General features: G+C 42.1%; 1 protein-coding gene across 1 annotated transcript; it reads right to left on the reverse strand.

Annotated features, from left to right (window-relative positions):
* Positions 1 to 36: 36 nt before the first annotated feature.
* Positions 37 to 21,937, reverse strand: LOC121348044 (nucleolar pre-ribosomal-associated protein 1-like; the record flags this gene model as incomplete). Its single annotated transcript, XM_041427189.1, is given in 19 exon segments — positions 37 to 103; positions 106 to 246; positions 1,130 to 1,991; positions 2,646 to 2,825; positions 3,365 to 3,561; positions 4,084 to 4,105; positions 4,376 to 4,492; positions 6,745 to 6,864; positions 7,708 to 7,820; positions 10,547 to 10,669; positions 12,966 to 13,110; positions 13,341 to 13,478; positions 13,940 to 14,135; positions 14,436 to 14,566; positions 15,253 to 15,378; positions 16,909 to 16,994; positions 18,133 to 18,229; positions 20,152 to 20,284; positions 21,786 to 21,937. Coding segments are annotated over 19 exon segments (3,146 nt in total), but the record flags the coding sequence as incomplete, so codon positions are not given.
* Positions 21,938 to 22,229: the final 292 nt, after the last annotated feature.

The following is a 22,229-nucleotide window of genomic DNA, read 5'->3' on the forward strand; positions in this document are numbered from 1 at the left end:
TCCCAGGACAAACAGCCCTGAGGGAGGAACACATACACTGCCGACCTTTCTTCATTCCCTGCTCTCTCCAGAGCAGCAGGAAGGCAGCCCATTAGGTTGTGCAGCCTTTGCATTCCAAAGGTGGCAACAGCTTTGAAAGAATTTGCAGTTTCACAGAGGCCTCATGTGACGCCCCAGTGTCCTGAATCTCGGCACAGAGCTCCTTCCACAGGGCTTTCCTCAGGACAGGTGTGACAGCCGAGACAACTGTTGGGAGAGCAGAAGGCACAGGTTCCACCACCTGCAGGTGTTAAACAACAACACACTAATCCCAAATCACTTTCTAATCCAGGCCCAAACTACTCAAGTTCTAGGAAATGATGCTACAGCAGCTGCTAGTCTGTTACAGAGAAATGCTACACAGAGGCTCACTTCTTTGCCCATCCTCTACTTCCCAGGGTGCTGACAAGGTTTTATCATTGCTTATCCTTGCAGGTAGAGCTACAGCCGGTCAATCGGACGAAGGAAACGATAAAACATTTCTGGGCAATAAGAGAAATGAAATTAAAGTGATCCTGTTCTACCCAGTTGAACCCTAACTCATTGTTTTGCTGGTAGAGATTTAACACACTTGTGCATAGATGTAATGCTGCTGTGGGTTTGGAAAGTTCTGGACTGCCATCTTAGGAGGGCATTACTGTAGCCAGCCCACAGCTGGAGATTTGTTTTAGAAGAAATTTTTGGACTCTGTAAAAGTGAAAGCTCAGGTTCTGCAAAAACCATCTGGCTGTGGCATTGCACACAGGTCTGTGAGAACATAGGTACGGACTGCAAAAGGTTTTCCCTCCTGTACTAAACCAAGAGAAGCACAATGACAGATTTTCACATGCACTAAGCACTAAATAAGGCCTTCTAAAGAGAAATCTGGGCAGCAGTAAGTGCATTTGGCTTCAGTCTAACAGCCAACCCTCAGAACAGCTCTTCACCTTTACTGCTGCAGAGGTGCTTCCAAGACAGTCCTTAGAGGTCAGATATCTAAGTTTTATCACCTTTATCTATTATGTAAAGATTCCAAGACCTCAAGGCCAGCAGAACCTGAACAGGGAATTTGGCCTCCTGAATCACAAGCAGAGCTCAGCAGTGCCTTTACCTGTGGAAGGTCGGCTGAAGCCATACTGGTCTCTGCATTGCAAATACACATTAATGAGTGGAAGAAAGCTCTCCATGCGTTTCCTGAGGTACTTCCCAGTGGCACTGCTCAGACACCAGAGCTCAAACTGCAGCAGATGAGTCCTGGAGTGCTGGATCAGCATGGCCACGATGGCCAGGGAGGTGTGTGAGCACTGGGCAAGGCAGTGAGCTTGAACCTCGACACCAACTGCGAGAGCAAGGACTGGCTCACTTTGAAGAGCCTGAAGGAAAACTTCCTCCAGTTCTTTGCTGGCTGATGATGACATCAATATCCCCAAAGCTTTAATGTGCTCTGTGGATAGCAGAAATTCTCCTTGCTGGGGATGCCGTTGGTAGCTGTCTGTAAGGAGCTTCACCAAAATTTGTCCATAGAAGTTTAACTGCTTCCCTTTTTTAGGGGATTTTTCAGATTTCTGATCAGTCAAGCTCATCTCAGGGAGTTGCAGCATGGTTAGAGTGATCTCCTTCAGCTGAGCTGCAGTCATGTACATGTACAGCTCCTCCAGCGCCTGCAGCTGGTGAGACTTCCTGAGATAGACCTGGCTTCTGTCCTTCCCCACAGTCTGCAGCTCTTCCAGGACGCTTTTTGTGATAGCTTCGAAATACTTGGACAACACGTGTCTGTGATCCGTTGTGACGCCCTGCACCATGGGGGCACCTGTTTTCAGCAGCTGCAGCACCCCGGAATTGAGGTGAGCTGACAGGAGCTTCACAGTGACAGGGTTCAAACCAGGCTGAGGAATAGAGTGCAGTTCCAAGGCCAGGAACCACCTCTCCAGAGTAGGATGTCTGAAAATCAAGGTGAGTGTATCCTCCAGTGTCTGTAACAAACAGAGGTAACAGTATCAATGAATGGATAATCACAGTGCGGGGTAAAAAAATCCCTCAAAGTAGACGGATAAAAGGTGTCGAACCAAATATTACAATTATAAATATTACAATATTAAAATTATTGAACATGAAATTGTCTACTAGCTGGCCAGAAGATAAAAAATATTAACGAATTACAAACACATAAATATCATTCTCCCAACATTTATGCTGTTATACTGAACATTCTAAACATGTCTAAGCTCATCTCCAGAGGAAAACTGAATATTCTAGGGTTCATCAACACATTCTAATCTCCACAAATTCACAGAACAGATGAAAGAGGGGGGAAACTTCACTCCTCAAGTACATAGTTTTCACAACAAGGCTTTACACAGGGCTGAGGGAATACATCTTTTTCTGCAAAGGTGATCTCTTTCAGGACCTCTCCTGACTGTGTTCCAGCTCAGGGGTGAGACTGTGGATGACGCAGCTGGGTCACATCTCCAGAGAGTAGTTTTGCAACTGCTGGACCACATGCTCTATGCTCCTAAATTCTCCTCCAAGACGTCAACACCACCTGTCTGTTCAGCAAAACTATTCCGATCTCTTAGGTAGTTTAGTTTCAAATTTAATAGGTGCCTCTGTATGAAGGGATTTGATACCTTGTCATTTGAAGGCACTTCTGTCATCAGAGACTCCTCATCCATAAAGAGATCTGACTCAGCCTGATGCTCTTCCTGCTTCTGTTGCTGATCCAGCTTTATTTGATTGCCACGGCACAACACGATGCTCAGAATGTCCACATAGAGGTCAATGAGTTGAGGACCCACAGTTTTACCAACCTATGGAAATAAAGGCATCTTGGAAGTCAAGAAAAGAGGAGAATGGGAGCAGAAGGGTAATTATCCAACAGGAATAGGAGTTAACTAAGAATTACTTAGATTACAACCTCTCCTTGGGGAAGGAACCACTTCCTTATGTAGAAACCTGATAAGAGAAGTCTCCGGCTGCCAAATAAATACTGACAGATTTTCATTTCTACTGTGACATTTGGAGTTACACAGGCTAGTGAATTTTACTCTTTAGAAAGGCTTCTCAGGGAGATTCAAGAGCTGGATTAAAATCTTGAGTTTTATTTGCACTCACATCCATGAGTAAGGTAACTCATGCAAAGTAAATCCATCACTCTTCAATAATCAGAAGAACTGACATTTGTTTACAAATTAGGTGCAGTTTTGCATGGTGCTGTGTAGACTCAGAGCCAAGTAGAGAAAAAAGAGCTATAGAACTGGAACCTAAATTTTAACAGCCAAGTCATTTGTACCTTGTACCTTAAAATAAACCAAATATAACCACAATATTTTTACAATATTGCTCTTACACTGCTGAAGTTCTCCACTGTGGATTTCAGGTATAGCAGCACGTGCTTTACTCCCAACAAAACCTGATCAGGTGGTAGCCAGGAAGCCAGGTCTCTCAATTTTGCCTGAACACCATCCTCCAGAAAGGTATTGCTTCCTCTCTCATACGCTCTCTTTAGCAAAGTGGTAAATACAGAATCCAGTGCCACAGTAGGTTCTTCGGGTCAGGGAAAAAGGGCAGAAGCACCTACAGAACTTCAATGCCCCTCTTGAGCATGAAACACCATGAATCTGCACCTCCTTCTGCTTGCAGGGCAGATAATAAAATTTCTCAAGGTAAAAAATGATAAATGGTAAGAGATTATTAAAAATGGATAAAAATGATGGCACTCTCACTCCTCCAGTAGAAAAGTCACATAAAACCAAAAAAAATCTGTACCTGTTCCACGTTCAGACTGAAGCAACATTGTATTCCTGGCTCCATGTGCTAGAAGCAGTTGGAAGCTGGGCAGGTTTTAGGAGGACAAGTTCCATATTACTTCTGCAGGATTCCATCTACGATTCCTGCTCTACAGAGACACTGATGGAAAAGATAAATGTCCACTGCAATTTGGCATCTAGATTGCTACCACAGACTGAGTCCCTGGGAAGACCGCACTGGAAATGAATCACTGGGCATCCAACATCCTGAAGAGTAAACAGGAAGTGTCAGCCTTCCTTCTAAAAGATCACATTTTACTGAGGTCTGATAATTTTGGCACCTAAAGAGGAGATAAAAGCTATCCACACATACAACACATACCAACAATGCTGTCATAACAACTGATCTTTTTGGATTTAATTTTCCCACAAATCATTTTGCTGTCCCTCCCACTGAAGACAAGAATGATGACACCTTTGTATAAAGAATCCTAAACAATGCTTTTCTCAGAATTAACTCACTGGTATTTGACAGGTTTCTCAACAAAATCTCTAGTTTCCACTAACACTGTTCTTCGCACTGTTTATCCAGCTAATTTGAACACTGTTACCCTTTCCAAAAACTGAATCACTGCTTCCTTCTGGTCTTCTTTTGTATTATCCAAGTGTTCCAGCCAAATTGAAAGTTCCTTCCATGTGTACTCAAACACTCCACTGTCACGCAAAACCTGTCCAGGAAACAAAGGGGGAGGTGTGTAAATAAAACCTCAAAACACCTAAAGTACAAAACCCCAAGAGATACAGATCTTTTTGCATAGTAACTTCATGATTCCTTCTTTTGGGAAAGAAAAGAAGATAAGCAGGTTGATGAAAAGAAGGATCTGTCACTCTCCTCACCCCCTCAAGTTCAAGAGGCCTTACTCCCACTCACTAGGGGGAGTTCAACTCCATAGTGGACAATAAAAGTCTTACTTCTATAATTTCTGGAAAGCAGGTTATACTGCTTTCAGAGGGTTGTACATCTTTATATCATCACAGGCAGAAAAAAAAACCTGCCTCAAAATACCCTGTAGGGGACATTTAGAAAACTACTGATCTAACATAAAGGAAAATCACTGCCAGATTAAACCTAAATCAGGCTACTTGCACATAAAACATTTAGGCAGACGGATAAACAGTCACGTAAATGAGCAGTGGGTTGTGACCACAGCAAGGTCCAGAGAGAAGTGCAAGTTGTGGTGAGGTAGACCCAGATGTACCACAACCAAGAGACAGGCCTTGACATATCTAGAAATTTTTCCCACTTTCCTACTCTCTAAATTCAGGCCCTGACCTCAGGCACCCAATCTAGCAACTTAGTGACCCTGTGCTCCAGCTCTACAAGCAAGAAAGGAGGAGGGAGAAGAGGAGAGGAAGGAATCAAAGTGACACCATGGTTAAACTCCCTGCCCCTATCCACCAACAAGAGAGGAAACCTTGCTCAGCTTCCTGACTCTGGCATCCACAATACATAGGATCAATCTGTGCCTTTGCTCCTCTCCACATACAAAATAAAAGCAAGCCATCACAACACATTTGTTCTACATTTACTCTGTGCACAACACCAGCAACTCTAAAAATAACTGCTGCTTACATTAATCTGACAGGATAATTCATTTAAATAAAGAAAAAATGAAGGAAAAAGGATTCATTTTAATATAATTGACTATTTTTGGCAGAGTCTTGAAATAGAAATGCACTTGCAACTCTCACAGAAACAGGCAGGAACAGAACGTGAAATCCAAAAACAAGCCTTCAGTTACATGGCACTGCGTAGAAAAATAAGTCCTTACCATCTATTCTTAGTAGCCTTTCTGCTGACATAACTGCCCTAAGTTCCCTGTTCCTGCACTCCCTTCAGAGAAAATGCAATGGACTGAAGTGGAAAGTGGACACAAGAACAAGTAAGGCAGCCCATGTTCCCACCTGGCAAAAGAAAAACCACCAGAAAAACAGCACATTTTGAGCAGGTTTTGGTTCAGACATTCATTACTGGGAGACCAAGAGAACCTGCCTTTAAACCCTTGCAAGGGTCAAGGGCAACAAAACCCCAATTCAACCACTGCTACTTTGGTCAGGGGGACTGAATATTAAAATGGTACTCTCTGATTTGAGCTAAATGCAAAGATTCAGTCACAAAGCTGGGTACAAATTTGTGTGCCACGAATACTGCAGGACACTGGATGAAGAGCCCTGTCCAAGGCCAGTACAGCTTCCTGGATTTTCTCTTGGCAGGACAGTTTGGTTGTATTTATTCCTAATGTAAATCTCTATCCCTACTCAGGTAACTAAAAGATGCCCTCTTTTAATAAGCTGCTAGAAGCAACAGCCTCTGCTGTCTTGTGGAGTTGTAGTTTTTCTGAAAAGTCAAATAACTAATTTAAATGTACATAAGGAGATTTTAATTAATTTTTAGGACAGAAAGTACTCCTGGCATCAAAGTTTGTATCAGACAGTAGCAGAGAGGACTATCCTTCAGGACCAGAGCAAACCATCTAAGGCTGGAGTGATGAAGTACAGATTAAATAAACAATGATAAAAAATAAACCTCAAAAATAATCTCTTCTGGATCAATGTCAAGACCTTTTCAGGCAAAAATTATATTAATTTATGACAGTGCCAGAAGTAATTCAGCCTAAGAGGGGGGGGCGGGGCGGGCAAACATTAAAGACATTTTCCTTACTCTAAAGACATTTTCCTTACTCTTTCATCAACTGCTGCAGGGATGTTAGTTCACAGCATTTATTTCTACAAAATATTTTGTTAATAGCCAATTATCTGACAGAAAATTCCAACAGCAGTCAAAAGAAACGGGAAAGGAGACTGTTGACCACACAACCATGCAGTAAAGGTATCTGCTTTAAGAAAAAATTTTACAGTCCTGAAATTTCAGACCAGTGTGATACAGTGAATATCCTGGTATTTCAATTCAAACGCTTACCTTGATGATTAACTTTTTGGTGGAAATTTTCAGATGAGTATGGGTACTTGTAACAAACATTTTCATCAGTAAATAGAAGACTGATTTTTCACCAGATATCTTCTCTGTCTCAGAGATGTCCTACAAGAAAAATATATTAAAATTTGTCTGCTACAGCAACACTGTACAGGACTATGCTGCACTGAGACTGACATGTAAGGTATATATGTTATTTTATAGACCTGCCCAAAAGTCCCAAGGCCAGAAACAAATGGGATCATTTACACTACTTTCCATTTAATGAGCCAGGACCATTGTACTCACTTGTAAAATGCTCTCCTGGAAAGTGGAAGAAGACAGTAGTAACAGAAACCCCAACTACTACAAGGACCCAAGACAAAGCACCTCCCTCATCAATCATATTTTACTGCCCAATCATTCCACATCTATCCCTGTTACAACACTCCATGGGTGTCTCTGCTTCCCCTCAAAGCCTGGTCCACTCCTTTCTCCTGACACGACAAGCAAACTCTTGACAGAGCTCTTATTTTAAAAGCCTGCAGTAAAAGAGAGAGCTGGGGCCTTGATGGTTTCCACTAATTATGGGGAGCATTAAAAAATGTTGGAATCTTCCTTGGGAAGGGGTGGGATGGCTCCCATCAGTGGCTCATTTCCCTGGTCTGCAACCTCAGGCTTTCCAGACAACGGGAAACCAGCACATTGTCACTTGTGCTCCTCTCCAGAGACAAAAAGAGCTACTGGAACCTTCTCCTGTGCTCACCATGGAGGTAAAAAATATTGTCCTTGTAAAAAACCTTTCAGATCAGAAGGGATCTTTCACCACTGCTAAGAATGTAATTCCTGTTGGCTTTACAATAGGGTCACCTCCTAAAGTGACTGGGCTAATTTAAAACTAGGCAATGCCAGATGGAAAGATTTGAGGACAACAGACCAAGGAAACATCAATTTGCATTAGCCGCTTACCTGTACTTTGAACCACGCAAATTTATTTGCGGGAAGTTCCAAAGCCACTTTCAGGATATGGTGCTGCAGAAGAGGAGGGACCTCCTCCCGCAGGCCCTTTTCAGTGACTATACCTGAGGTGTGAAAGCAAGAAACCAACTTCAGTTTGGTCCATCTTCCTGAAATCTCAGAATATTCATGTTTCAGGGTTTAAAACACAACTGCGAGACAAGCGGGAAATTCAAAGATCTTCATATCATGGGATCCCCAGACGTACTGCAACTAAGACTGGCCAACCCAAGGTGAGAATCCAGCCCTCAGAGGGAGACGCCATCACCTGAGCCCAACAGAAACCATTGGTTGTGCACGGGAATATAAAATCTCTTTTATCAGTCTCAGCAACCCTGAAAAGCTGTGACCTACAGGCAGTACAAAGGTTGCACAGGAAAACACAGAACTTAAAGTCAACAGGAAATCGTAATGCTCACACCATGACAATATTTGCCCCAAAGGAACTTGACACTCGTGTACCTCCCTGCACCACTGTTATCACCAGCACAGGCACAAGCTCCCTTATTCTGGTCACAGGTCAGGGAGCTCCTGCAGTGCCATCAAAACCTGACCTGCTCACACCTCACCTGTAGGTAAGTTTCATGGGGACATCAAGACACAGCTTGAGTCTCTCAGAACCTGTGTAGGATCTTTGTGGCCACATTAGAGAAACAACAAAACATTTTAAACAGTCACCACTAAGGCAATCCAAGAGTAAGACCAAATGATTAAACCCCACAAGCTATTTAAAGAACATACTGCTACAAGGCAGAGAAACATGGTGCCTTTGGTGTCCATGTTTCCATCATGAGGATCAGAAGGAGGAACAGAACTCTGACACTGACACATCTGAGGAAACAAAGTCTCATGATTTTTTTACACCATCATTATCTCTCTTCAAAATCAATACTCAGGCTCACTTCATTACATTTGTTTGAGAATGACACTTTATTTTCCAGTCTGTTTAACTTTATTATTTCATAACGTACCAAAGAGACCCACAAAGAGATCTCTGCCTCACAAAAACATGTCCTGCCTTTTGTCCAGTTTGAAGTAAGCAGAGCAGTGCAAGAAATAAAGGGTATGTGATGTGGTAAGTCACCAAGCACAAAAATCAATTAAACATGCTTTGATAGAGGGAGGAAAAACCTCATGAATGAGAGGTGATTTAGAGAGGGATTTTGTTCAAAGTCCCTTTTTCTCTTACAGGTTAATTAAGGCATTTATGTAACTCCCATCCTTACACATGCCAGGCCCTGCCTAACACACAGACAGCTGCCCGACCTGGGTGACCCACAGAGAGTGGTGATGCCCAATCAACCCTTTGCTTACTCCCTCAGTCTCAGCTGTACATGGTCGCATGGACTGTACCACAAGCAGTACTGGAGGAGCTTCCCAAATCTGTAAGGCATGATTTGCCCTAAGTGAAGTCATGCTGGTTGTCACCAACCACCTCTGTGCTTTACATGTGCTTTAGCAGAATTTCTAGGAGAATCTGCTCCATGATCTTGCCCAGCACAGAAGTGAGACTGACTCATCTGTAGTTCCTTGGGCCTTCCACTTTTTCCTTTGTAAAAATGAGGGCTGTATATCCCCCTTTTCCAGTCAGTGGGAACTTCACCAGACTGCCACAAATTCTCAAATATGATGAGTAGTGGATTAGCCTCTTCCTCTGTCAGCTCCCTCAGGACCTGTGGATGGATCTCATCAGATCCTATGGACTTGAGCACGTTTAGGTTCCTCAGATGGGCTTGAACCTGTTCCTCTCTGACAGCGGGCTCAGGGTCTTCACTCTCCCAGTCCTGGCAATTGCCTTTCCCAACCTGGGAAGCTTGGCTGAAGCTGCCATTGAAGGCTGAGCTGCAGAAGTCATTGACAACCTCAGCCTTCCTCATGTCCAGGGATGTCAGGTGTCCCTTTTCCTTCTGGAGAGGGCCCACATCATCCCTGGGCCTTCTTTTGTTGGCAATACACCTATGGAAGTGCTTCCTGTTGTCTCTGACATCCCTGGCCAGACTCAGTTCTAACTGAGCCTTAGCTTTCCGAACTCTATCTCTAGCTTCCCATACAATTTTCCCATATTCCTCCCAAGCCACCTGTCCTCCCTTCTACCTCCTGAAAGCTTCTTTTTTTTCTCCTGTGATTTTGCTCTTCAGCTCCTTATCCATCTTTGGAAGGCTCCTGGCATTTTTCCCCAATTTCCTCCTCCTCAGAACTCACAGCTTGGAGGTGGTCCTTGGATATCATCCAGCATTCTAAGGCCTCTCTGCCCTTCAGGGCTCTGTCCCTATTGGACTCTACCAAGGCCAAATCTCTATTACAAGATTTTTCAGAGGACACTGGCAGACTGAGAGGTGCTGTTCTTCATCCCCATCCTGAAATTTCTGTGAATTATCCTGTTCAAAAACTCTTTACCATTGCACCTAATAAGAGTTTGGAAATAATTACTGATTGGATTCTTGACCAGGGCTAGAAGAAACTTCTTTCAGAGCTGAAGATAAACCTTCCTCAGAAAGATTAGAATTCAAAGCCCATGAAGACCAAACACTTCCAAGAATATGACACACAGACAGGAAGACTGGAGTGCAAAGTAGTACTGACAGCTGGGTGTGGCAGAGCAGCTGTGGAATTTAACAGTGCCAGAACACTGCAGAAAAAGCAATAAATGCCAACACAATGGAGAAACTAAAACGGGCTACTTTTAGAAAACAATTCTTATCTCCACAGAAAAGCAAACATTCCCTTCTGGTGTGGACTTTGTAAACAGCCAGAGAAAATAGTGGAGGAAATACAAATACCCATCACATACCTTTTATCAGCTTGCTAAAATCAAAGTTGCTCTGTGCTAACATGTGGGGCACAACCTTCTGATAAAGACACATGACCTGAAGCAGTGCAGCTTTCAGAAGCAGCGTCTCAGCATCATCGGAACCTGAACAAAATGTTTCCGTAATTAGTTTCTTCTTTCATAGCAAGAGTGCAGTGTCACACTTCCATTACCCAGCATGAGAATTAATAACTGTATTTCCAGGAGATTTGCCTAGGCAATGACGTGCTATCTTCCCAACAAGAAGAATGAGAAAAACACCTGTGGAATCTCCAGTTTCATTCCCCAGCATTCCTGTATGAATACTTTCAAAACTAAATCTGCTTATTCAGTGCTTAGATTGAGAGCTGCCATTTCTAATTAGACCCAGAAGTGCTCACACATATAAAACACAACCTGAGGACCTGAATACTCGCTGTAAGAATCCCACCCGTCCCCGCTGCTGTTTAAGGCTGAACAACAGGACAAAGTGAAGGAAAAGATATGGTCATGCTGCTGATTTCTGGGGACACTACTTTGAGCTAGTGTCAGGTAGGTTTGGCTGGTGAAGTGCAGGAGACAGTGCACTACAGTTTGATGCAAATTTATTATTTCAGTCAAAAACTTCCTTCTTCCCTTTTCCGAGTAACACTTTCTCAGTGTAAGCTCCTGGCAAGAGGCAGACAACAAATACCAGTATGAGAGAAACACCAATAGCACTTAAGGCAACTGTTTACTTCCTAGGAAAAGCCATCTCAGGTTTCAGTTGTAACATGAGGAGCCATAAAAGCTACTTTTCATCCAGTCATTAATGAAAGCAATCAAAGTATATGGGCAAAAATATTTAACACCTGATTTTTTCTTATTTACTTGGTCTCCCTCACTGAGTTAGGAAGAACTGGATGAATGCCATGGATAAACTCTGTTTGCCCGAGTCTCAGCTCCCATTAGAAAAGAACTCTCTAGTGACCACAACGCAAATAAAGCTGTAAAAAGTGAACTGGGAGTAAGTGACACAGCATTACTACCTCAGAATGCTGAGTAACTACAGCTACAGCCCTACAGAAATTAGCTGCTTCACTGCTTTCCAAGCCTTGCACTGTCAGTGCCGACAACATTTTGCTGCCCAAAGGGAGGCACAGAAGGACAGCCACTGAAAAGCCTTTTGCTGCAGGAAATCTCTCTGTGGAAAATGCCCTGTGAAGGGTAAAACTGGCTGCAGATTAACCTCTAGCCCACAAGGAAAACTTCACAGGCAGTTGGCCCAGATACAGACAATCCTGAGACTCCTCATTCCCTGCAATGGAACTGTGGAAGGAAGCCCTTCGGGAGGGATGCTGTATTTGAGAGAGGAAAACTGAGGCCTTCACTCCATCCCTCTCCCCCTCTTCCAACACTCATAATTCCACCCCTGTGTTATAGCAATACAAGCATTTGTGCAGCCACAGTAACTAACTGCTAAAAAAAAGACCTCCTGGTAAAATAACTTGGACAAACAAAAATCTCTCAAAAAAATTATTTTTCAGGCATATCAGTCTCCCTGTCAGTTTTATTTTGTGGCTGTGAAACAGCTACTAGCATGGAAAGGTTAAGGGCAGGAGGGCTGAGTTCAACAAGAGGAACAGCAGAGCCCTGCACCTGAGAAGGAACAGCCCCATTCACCAGTACATTCTGGGGGCCACCCAAGCAGAGAGCACGTTGCCAGGGAAGGCTCTGGTGTCCTGATGTCAGAGAGCTGCTCCTTCCTTCCTCTCAGCACTGGGGAAGCCAAACCAGGAGCTTTGCGTTCAGGTCTGGACTCCCCAGAAAATGGAGACACTGGGGAAGAGTCCAAGAAAGGCTCACAAAAATGGTGAAGGGACTGGAACATCTCTCCTGTGAGAAATGGCTGGGACAGCTGGGACTGTTCAAACTGAAGAGAAGGCTCAGGGGCATCTTATCAATGCTTATGAGCACCTGAGTGAGTGCAAAGACAATGGTGCCAAGCTCCTCCCAGAAGCAGCTGGTGGCAGGAGCAGAGGCACTGGGCACAAAAAAACAGGAACACTTCCAAGCATCAGGAAACACTTTTTGACTTGAGCACCCACACAGGTTACCGAAAAGGGTTCTGGAGTCTCCATCCTTGGAGATGTTCAAAAGCTGTGTGAATGCGGACCTGGGTAACCAGGTTTAGGCAGAGGTATAAGGCAAGATGATTTACAGAGATCCCTTCCAGCCTAACCATTCTGTGATCCTGGCACAGCCAAGTCAAACTGCTTAATCTTCGAGTAGCAGCGGCAGCCTATATGTTGAACTCAGGCAATTGTAATGGCCTGAAGAACTGAACAAAGAAAAGGTGAGCAGTAAATACACAAGTGAGATCTGGATTCTGCTGAAGTTAAGGGTGGGAAGAGGGTTTCTTAACTCCATCTGCTTTGCCTACCATGCTGTTCAGCAACTTCTGTCTCGGTCACTGCCTTCACAGTGGAGACATCACCTTCCTTCTCTGCTGGGCTGCCGTTGTGTTTTCTCTCTTGTTTCAGAAGGGACTGCCAGACAGCCACTACACTAGTCATGTCTGGTAAAACCTAAAAGCAAAAAGGGTAAATTGCAACAGCTCTCCTTTGTAAGACAAAGCTCCTGTGATAAATACTTCCTCAAACACCCAACAGGAAGATTTGCTGCTCTTCACAAAGGTTGGAATTGACCTTGTCAGCAATCAGAGAATGACCTGAAATCAAGCACTGTACTTCCACTTCTGCCTAATGTAAGTACTGGAAAGAACATTTTATTGAAAAGGCTTCCAGACTGCTCTTACATTTAACCCTTGGGTGAACATTGTTCTGTTGCACACTGCAGGGACTGTTGTTACCATCACCACAGAAAGCAATCTGGGAAGAGGAATAAATTCTGAAATCTTAAAAGAATTGGAGATCTCTGGTTGAGCCTCATAGATCTGAAAGAAAGGAAACAAAAATTTAAGCCCCACTGATACAGTTCCGGAGATGTCAGCTTCTTCTGGGGAGCATTTTATGGAAAGATTTTTACTTGTCGGAAGTAATGGCAACATTAAATGGCAATTTTTATGCAAAAATGTTACAGAGCATCCTCCAGACTCTTACTCAACTAAATGGACCCTCTGTATGCAACCAGCATCCCTGCTAAAGGCCATCCCATTTCAAGAGATTCCAGATCCTACTTGCCCACTTTAAGCTAAACAAAGAGGCAGTGGAACACTCACAAAGGGCAAAAGGCTTTTCTAGTTGAGCTTTGATGTTGCTGCATCTCAAAAAATATGTCCCTGATACGATGTTTTCCTCTGTTTCTTAGACCAATTCCTTCTTTACCAGTTAAGTTTAAATGTTTATAGAGCCTCCTGCTCTGAGCATGGGTTTTTACCATCACCCACAATCTTACCTTCTTAAGTAACTTCATGTTGTCCATCCAAGCAGACTTCACTCTAGGAACAAAGGAATACTGGGTCTCCTTGAAGTATCTGTTCAATAAATCTGGGCACACTTTGAGAATATTCACCATGAGATCAGCAACCATTTCATCTTCTGTTGCAGTTTTTAAACCAAGCAGGAAGTGCAGAAGTACCACATTTCCTCCCCTGTTGAAGACAAAAAAAAAAAAAAAAATTTTGAATAAGAAATCCTTATTTTGATACTTTATATAGGATGTGAACTCTGCAGCTTCTCTAAGTGTTAACTGGAGGTAAGATCTCTCACCCTCCTGGCAGAATTTCTGAGTTTATACTCAAAGAAGTAAAAAAATAATTTACCTCCACATTTTCTGCGTGACAAACAGTGAATTAACACCACATATTTCAGGGCAAACAGGATAACTAGTGAGGTCTCTTTTGCTTCTAGCAAAATAATCCATGTACAATCCCAGCTGCCCAATGACTTACTTGCCAGAAGTTCCAAGACTTGGATCATGGAACGTTATGCCATGTTTCAGAGAGCAGCAGAGGTCCATTAAGAAACTATGCACAAGTTCTCGTACCATTGCTTTTCCCACCTCCTCAGAACCTTGAGCCACCTATAAAAACCAAAAATGAGTAAAAAAGGCATATGAGATTTGGCATCACAGATATCAGCTTCACTCTACATTTTATACGGCTCCTCTTAAGAGAAATACTAAAACAAAGTTTGGCTTTTGTTCACATTAAAAAGAGAAGCTTCAGGACTTGAAGGTCCCTTCTAACTGAAACCATTCTGTGATTCTACGATTCCATTAACCTTCTAGATCCGGAACAACTCAAGATGCCTATGGATCAGAAGGCTCTTGACAACTGTGGCTGGGAAATCATGAATCATATGACTAATAGGGACTGCCAGGAACTGCAAGAACTCAAAATTATTCATAACTGAAATGCATGCTTATGAATGGGGTTGGAGATTTGCACAGCTCCAAGCAGATAACTACTAGAAACATATCTCCTCCAAAGGGTGTTTACAGTACACCAGGATGGGAGTGGCAAGGTCATAAGCATGTGGTAGAGAAATACAAGAGGGCACAAACAAAGGTGAAAAATCTGTAGCCAAAATCCAGTGAGAAGCAGCAGAAGTTTGGGTTTTATTTTTAAATAGGCTCAGTAGATTCCTCTTCTTGAGCTCATCAAGCTCAGAGCAACTGGGAGCTGTTTCAAAAGCTGTGGGCTGCAAGAGGAGGGGAAATAAAGGCAGCACAAGGACTAGGAGTAACAAAGAAATAAATGGCCAGACCTTTAAATCCTCAGGGCTGACATCAGTAATCCCATTCCAACGGTACAGTGAAGCGATGTGAAGCAACACTTCTGCAGTGAAAAAACGCACCTTCTGTGTCTTGCTGATATTTTTGTTATGAACCACCTGAAAATGAGAAAAATGCAAACTCTTCTATTTATTGCAAGCTGTACAAAATCATGGCAAAATGGCAACACACATCATTCTTCTAGTACACACAGAGCTGGCTCTCCTGACCACAGCAGAAGAAAGGCTCTGCCTCTCCTGTCAACACTTCTCTCACATGCTCCTGCTCCACCCTGACCCCATGCTAACCTCTCCAAAACCTGCACATCATGGACAGGACAGATGTTCACATTCAACTGAAGAGCACAGATCACGTTTAGAGCATCACGGCCACAGAGCAGAACCAGGGGAACCCAGGTGTAGACATAGTAAAGCTTACTACAAATGAAGTTTCAATGACAGGGAATACAGTGGAGAAAGTTTCTCAAAAGTTCTTCTGCTGTGCTTTACTGCTGGCGTTGTTTTAATTCTCATTTTTCTTGCTAAGCTGAGTCATACAGCGTGCTGGGGTCCACCAATAATGCAACAGCTCATGATGTATGATTCCCAAAGAGGAAAAGCTTCATTTGAAAAACCAAGTTCCAAGGAGGTTTATTTTACATTTAAATGATAGGTTTTTTATTATCCTTGTTTTTCATGTTACTGCAACAGCAAAATGAAAGAACATTTTTGGCTTTAACTGGTCAGTTGATGTGGAGGATTTTGTGGACAGTTAGCTAGCTGACAAAGGTCATGCTGGAATAATACCATTAGTTAAGCAAGGAGACGAGGACAGGAGTCAGCAGTCAGTGTCCAAACCTGGCAAGGTCACTATGCCCTTGCTGCAACAGCTGCATGGGGGAGAGGTTCGTTAGCTAGAAAAGTGAAGAAAGGATAAGAAAAGCCCAAACAGAATAACCACAAGAATGTAGAAGTAGGTGTAGTTAGCTGAAAAGAAACTAACAAATAATGAGCACGCTTTTTGCAATATGCATTAGCCTTATTAACACTAATATAAATATGTGGATCTATTCAATAAACTTTTGAGATTTGCTGATCACTCATATTGAGTGCCGCCTTTCTCCCACCAATCTCAACAAGTTGAGAAAAGCCCGAGTCTGAAGCAGGCTCTTATGGCTACATTCCAAATTTGAAACTATTTTTTTCTTCATTCTCTCAACTGTTCAAGCAACAGCTACACAACATTGCTACTACAGCTCAGAGCAGATATTAAAAAGTCATAGATTCTGGAGCTAAAAACATTTTTAAAGAAATAAAATATATCTCAGGTGTAGCTGCTCTACAAGCAACAAAAGCACCCTACGAAAGAGGCGGGGCCCTGCTCAGAAGGTGACAGAGCACAGGAAAGGCAGCCCCACTAAACCAACTCTCACACCTTTCAGCAATTCCTGCTTCCCTGTTTTCAATCCTGAGGCAGTAATATAGCCAAGTTACCAACCTCCAACACCCATTATCAGTCACACACACTGCAGCAGCACACTGCCAGCAGTCCTAAGAACTGAACATTGTGTGAGAAATCACTGCAGAACCGTTTTCAGCAGTGAGGAAAATAGAAAACATGACACAACGCATGTCAAGGGTGCATCATACCTTAGTTCTCAGCGTGGAAAGTAGAAGATTGACAGTAGAAACTCTGTCTTCCTTTATTTCAGAGCGAAGAATAGTTGGAATGAAATCTAAGAGGACATTTCAAATGTTAAGTCAAAATGTGAAAGCTCTTTTCATACTAAAATACCTCAGGGATTTCATACCCATTCCTCTTCCATGTCACATTACTTATCTTGCTGTTATATTCCAGGATGAACCAAAAGGCAGCAATCAGAGTTCAGAAGGATGATGTGTCTGTGACTATGGTTATGAGCAAGTGATGCTGCCAAACCTACTCTCATCTTGACTGGCCAATTTGCCAACTTGCAGATTAACACTGCTATAGCATCTTTCAACTTCAAATACATTTTGGACCTCAAAATGCCATATTAAAATTCAAGTAATTTCATATTCCTCCCATTGAAGCACTTGTAATTGTTTCACTGAGTGATTCTCAAAATGTTTGGAGGTTCCATCTCCAAATGCATGCATCACCTTTTGGCTCACCTGTGCATGTCAAAGTTAGACAATTTTAGTTTATAGAGAACTTAGGGCTCTTACAGGGAAATGAAAGCCATCTGTACTGACTGGGCTGAGGTGTGCAATCCCCAGCCCGAAAGAACTAAACAACTGCCAGCACCTAAAGGAAATCAGCAGCCCTGGGATAGCAGGAGCAAGAGAAGTAAATAATTACAGCCAGTTCTCAGTCCCCCGCCATTACTTGCTGCCAGCTAGTGGCTTAAGGGCTTTTTTTAAACAGTATTCCTAGATCCCTTCTGAATTGTCTCATAGCTTTTCCAAGGGTCACAATTCACAGGGCAGAAAGGCAAAATTTTCTTTTCAAAAGAAAATTAACACAACACATCTACTGTTACTGTCTCATGAGCAAGGCTGGAGGCCATCAATTTTTATTATTTTTTTGTTTATTGACTCTATGACCTCTAAGTTTTATATTAGATTTACGGGTTTTTTTTATCTGTGTCAGCAAAAACTTTATTTTCGCAAAGTTTTAGCAGACAGCATATTGTTCTCAAGCAGAAGAGGCTTATTTACTACACTACCAAAGAAGTTTAAAGCTTTTCAGAAAATAAGATTAAAAATATATATTTTGCTTCTTTCTCATTAGTGCTCTCTACCTGGTTCACATTTTTAATTAGGTCATATTTATTATCACCTATAAATGACTGTGCCTTAGAAACAAAAACCCAACAAGCAATTATGAAGTACCTTTTAATTCCAGCACCTGTGCCAAGATTGCATTGTCACCAGCAATGAGAAAGGAGAGAGCAAACTGAATATAGGCCATGCGGACATCTGGTCTCCCCTGGAAACATAAAAATATAAAATTTAAAAATGTTGTTAGCACACAACTGCAGAACTGATACTGCAACTGCTGATTATCCCTAGAAGCACCATAAATGGCTACATGAAACAAATTCTATAAAAATGTTGCATGCAGCCAAAGACATACATTTACATGCAATACATCCACAGTGTATTCAGCTAAAAAACTTCTTGCATTAAACAGCTCACTTTTACATAAAAAGAAAAATGTACTAGTTCATGTGGTTTTCAATTCTCAGTGTATGAGACCAGGCCACAAACTTAAAGAAAAAGGAAACACCAACAGCCATTTCAGGCCAAACCCTGCATCACTGAACTTCCTCACTTATTCACTGCTTGGTCAGTTCACAAAAATGCCCACAAAAAGGGGCGAATATAAAACTACCAACTCAGGCACAGTGGAAGCAGTGAAAGCTTTATCTGTAACAGCACCATAGCATATGAACATTGAATCACAAAATGGTTTGAGTTGGAAGGGATCTTCAGGATCACCTCATTCCATGCCCTGCCATGGGCAGAGACCCCTTCCACCATCCCAAGCCCTGCTGCTCCCAGTCCTGTCCAACCTGGCCTTGGACACTTCCAGGGACGAGGCAGCTGTTTCTCTGGACAACCTGTGCTGGACAGCATCGTGACTCTTGTGGCCAAGAATCTCCTCCCAATATCTAATATAAATACACCCTCTTTCAAAGAGTCATCCGTCATCCTACCACTACACTCCCTGACAGAGCCCTGCCACGATTTACAATTTTTTTTAAACCTGCAGTGAAAAGTTAAGCTGCATGTAAAGAAGCCTGAAAGAAGATTCTAAGCAAGCAAAAGCTAAGGCAGTAGGGACTCATGAAAGGGTTGAAAGAAGAAATAAAAAGAAACAAACAAGATTTTGCTGTAAGCTTTGGGCCTGGTATTTTTGTGTTAAAAACTCGCCTCTGATAGCCAGCTGTGACATAATTTCACTGAAAGCTGTAGAAGTCTAAGACCTTTTGGAGGCTAGTCTCCTTGTACCTTACTCATGTATTTAAGCAGCTTGTGGTCAAAAGACTACACCCAAGCATTTAAAATTAAAGGTGGAGGTACTACTGCAGACAACTCCTGCAGTGAGATCAAAATCCATGGAATCTGACAATTCCGGAACTATAAAAGGTGGTTCCAGGGAAAAAGGGATGTGTTTGGTTTTCTGCCTTCCACTTGATACCTTTATAAAGTCTGAATTTTCATCTCAGATGGCACAAACCCAACATAAACGTACACATTCACTCTGCAAGTAATCTTTAAAATCCAGGAACAATATGTCAACATTGCAAACAATACTGGATTTATTATACACTTGCATTTGGAATGACACAAATATTCTTGTTCTAAAGCACTGGTTTGGGTCAATCCTGACTATTTTTAGCAAATAAGGGAGGGAACAAGAAATAGTTTCTTCTGGAAAAACAGGAGTGACTTTTTCTCTTCACTCACATATTTTTCTTAAGGATTTCCAGCTAGAGATTATTTAGAACTCTTGTTTACGTTTTCAAATGCAGTTACTCTGTATTAGTACTGGGCAATATCCCTTCTCCAACTTCATTTATTTCAGTGGGACCAAACTGCAAAAAAAATTACTAGTTTTCAGGAGTTTACTATCACTTTCACTCTGCTTTAGACATTAGCAGGGCAGTTCACAGAAACTGTACAGTTTTATTTCTCCATAGCTTGTTGGAAACACATAAGGCATTTTCATGTGTCCAGTTAGGCACAATCAAGGACTTCAGCCTGACACAGCACAGGAAGTGAGAGTTAAGCTCTTGCAGATGAAAATACAGCAAACATTGGCAACAGCTTTTTTCTGAATAGATAGCTAAAAAAGCTGGCAGAGCCATGGCATAGCATGCCATAGCATGCAGCACCTTTATTTACCTGCTTACACCTTCTTTTCAACAATCCAGGCAGGTACTTGTTATTGAAATCAAAATGACTATATACGTCCCTTGCTGAATCTGGGCCCTGAGCCACCATCGCTGACAGCAGTGTGAGGCACCCTCGGCTCATCCTGAAAAAACAAAGCAGAGGTAAACCTGCAGGCTATTTCCAGGATGATGGTTATACAAACCGCCAAACCAAGAGATTAAAACTTAAAGAGAAAATAGAAGAGAAGTTAAACAAAGTAATTATTTTAGGCAGTAATAACAGCAACTGGGAAAGAGGAGCGAGGGAAGGAAGGAGAAGGAAACGCCTTTTTATATTCTTCCCCAAAATTAAGCTGCAATGTGAGGCTGGATATTCCCTTTATAAAGTAGTTTAAAAGGGAGAAAGTGATGAAATGAACAACTCGAAGATACTTGTTCATGGCAGTGGAGTTGGACTAGACAACCCTTAATTATTCCATGACTCTATGAACTCCCAAATTCATAAAGGTTTGCCATTTATTTCAACAGGAATATATCAGGGCCACTACGCACAAGACTGCAAACCTCCTCCATTGTCTGAACAGCCACTACTATGAACAGATTTGTAACCTGTCCATCATGTTTCGGTCATGGACAATCTGTAAAAAGCCACATGATTCAAGCAGAGATCCCATCTAGACATACAGTAAAGAAAATACCTCTGCACATCAAAGAGGTTGCACAGAAAATGCAGAGCATCTCCCACCAGAAATCTGCAGCCTCCTCCGTGCAGGTTCTAGAAGGATTTCTCCAGAACCCGCAATCTTTAAACACTTAATCAAAAGTGCAGATCTTGCACAGCTTCAAAGTTTGTTTCCAGTATACCTACTTGAGATTCTTTGTCCCGTTAAAATGCCTGCTGCAATAAGATCAACTGTGCAGTGCAGGAAGCACAATTGTATCTATGAACTGGGAAAACACAGAAAGCTTTTTCACTTTTGCTCAAAGACTGAAAGATGAGTCACTGGCCTTGGGCAAGCCAATTTCAGTCTGTTTTTTTCTCTACTTTCCTCTTGCTCCCAGGTTTGTACTGAAATGTTTGACATTTGCAACTTCTCTCCCCTATTCACATGAGCAATTTTTTGGTCCAGACTAGATAACACAATTATTGAACAACGTAAAATGACCTCAGACTTAAGAGACTGAAAAAATTACAGAAGAAAAGCCATTCTGAAAGAGAAAAATCCATTATAAACATGGAAACTTGACTCCAAAAAACACAGGGAAATAAAGCACTCAAAAGCAGCTCTTTTTGCCATCACAGGAAGACTGCCCAGCCCTGTTCCACGCAATACATTTCACCCACAAATCAAGCAGCATTAAAATAACAGGACTCAAGGTACCACCCACGTTAGCTCTCACTAGGACAGCCCCAACTGATGAAAACTACAGCTTCAGGAAAGCATCCTACAGGACTGGACTGTTTGATGTGTCAGTTTCCACTTTGCAAAGATTCCCACAGGCAATTATTTTATGGCAAGTGGAAAAGGATTATTAAATAAAGATGGATTATTAGCAATAAGTCAAGATGAATTTTGTAACATCTAGTACAGTCCCTCCTGATCAATTGACAGAGATTCTCCACCAGAGCACAAGAAGACTTACCTGTGATTTTCAGAATACAAAGCAGCATAGACCAGTTTCATATAGGAATGAATCAACTTTTTGACAATGTTCATTCCCACAACAGAAAAATGTGAGAGGTCGCTGGCTGTCCTCAGTAAAATAGCTTCTAGAGCTTGAAAGATTAACAGCATCTGTAGGATAAAAAAATTTTGTTAATATTGACAATATCAGCTAAGACTTGAAATTATTAGCTGAGCAAACAGTAATAACCACCATTAATAAAAAGAGTAACCCCACTCCAAGAGGAAAGCTTCCACATATGAAAGTGACATTAACTTCTAGATTCTCTCCCAAATGAATGCTTCCTCTTTGAAAAGACCACTTCTGAAAGCACGTAGTTTCAAGGAATCAACGTTTCAAGAGACTATTTCTCCTAAGTGAATAACGAAAAATTAAATGTGCTGGAGAAAAACATCAGGGCTG

Source organism: Onychostruthus taczanowskii, unplaced genomic scaffold (genome assembly GCF_017590055.1).
Source record: "Onychostruthus taczanowskii isolate IOZ18803 unplaced genomic scaffold, ASM1759005v1 scaffold97, whole genome shotgun sequence".
Classification (NCBI taxonomy): Eukaryota; Metazoa; Chordata; class Aves; order Passeriformes; family Passeridae; genus Onychostruthus; species Onychostruthus taczanowskii.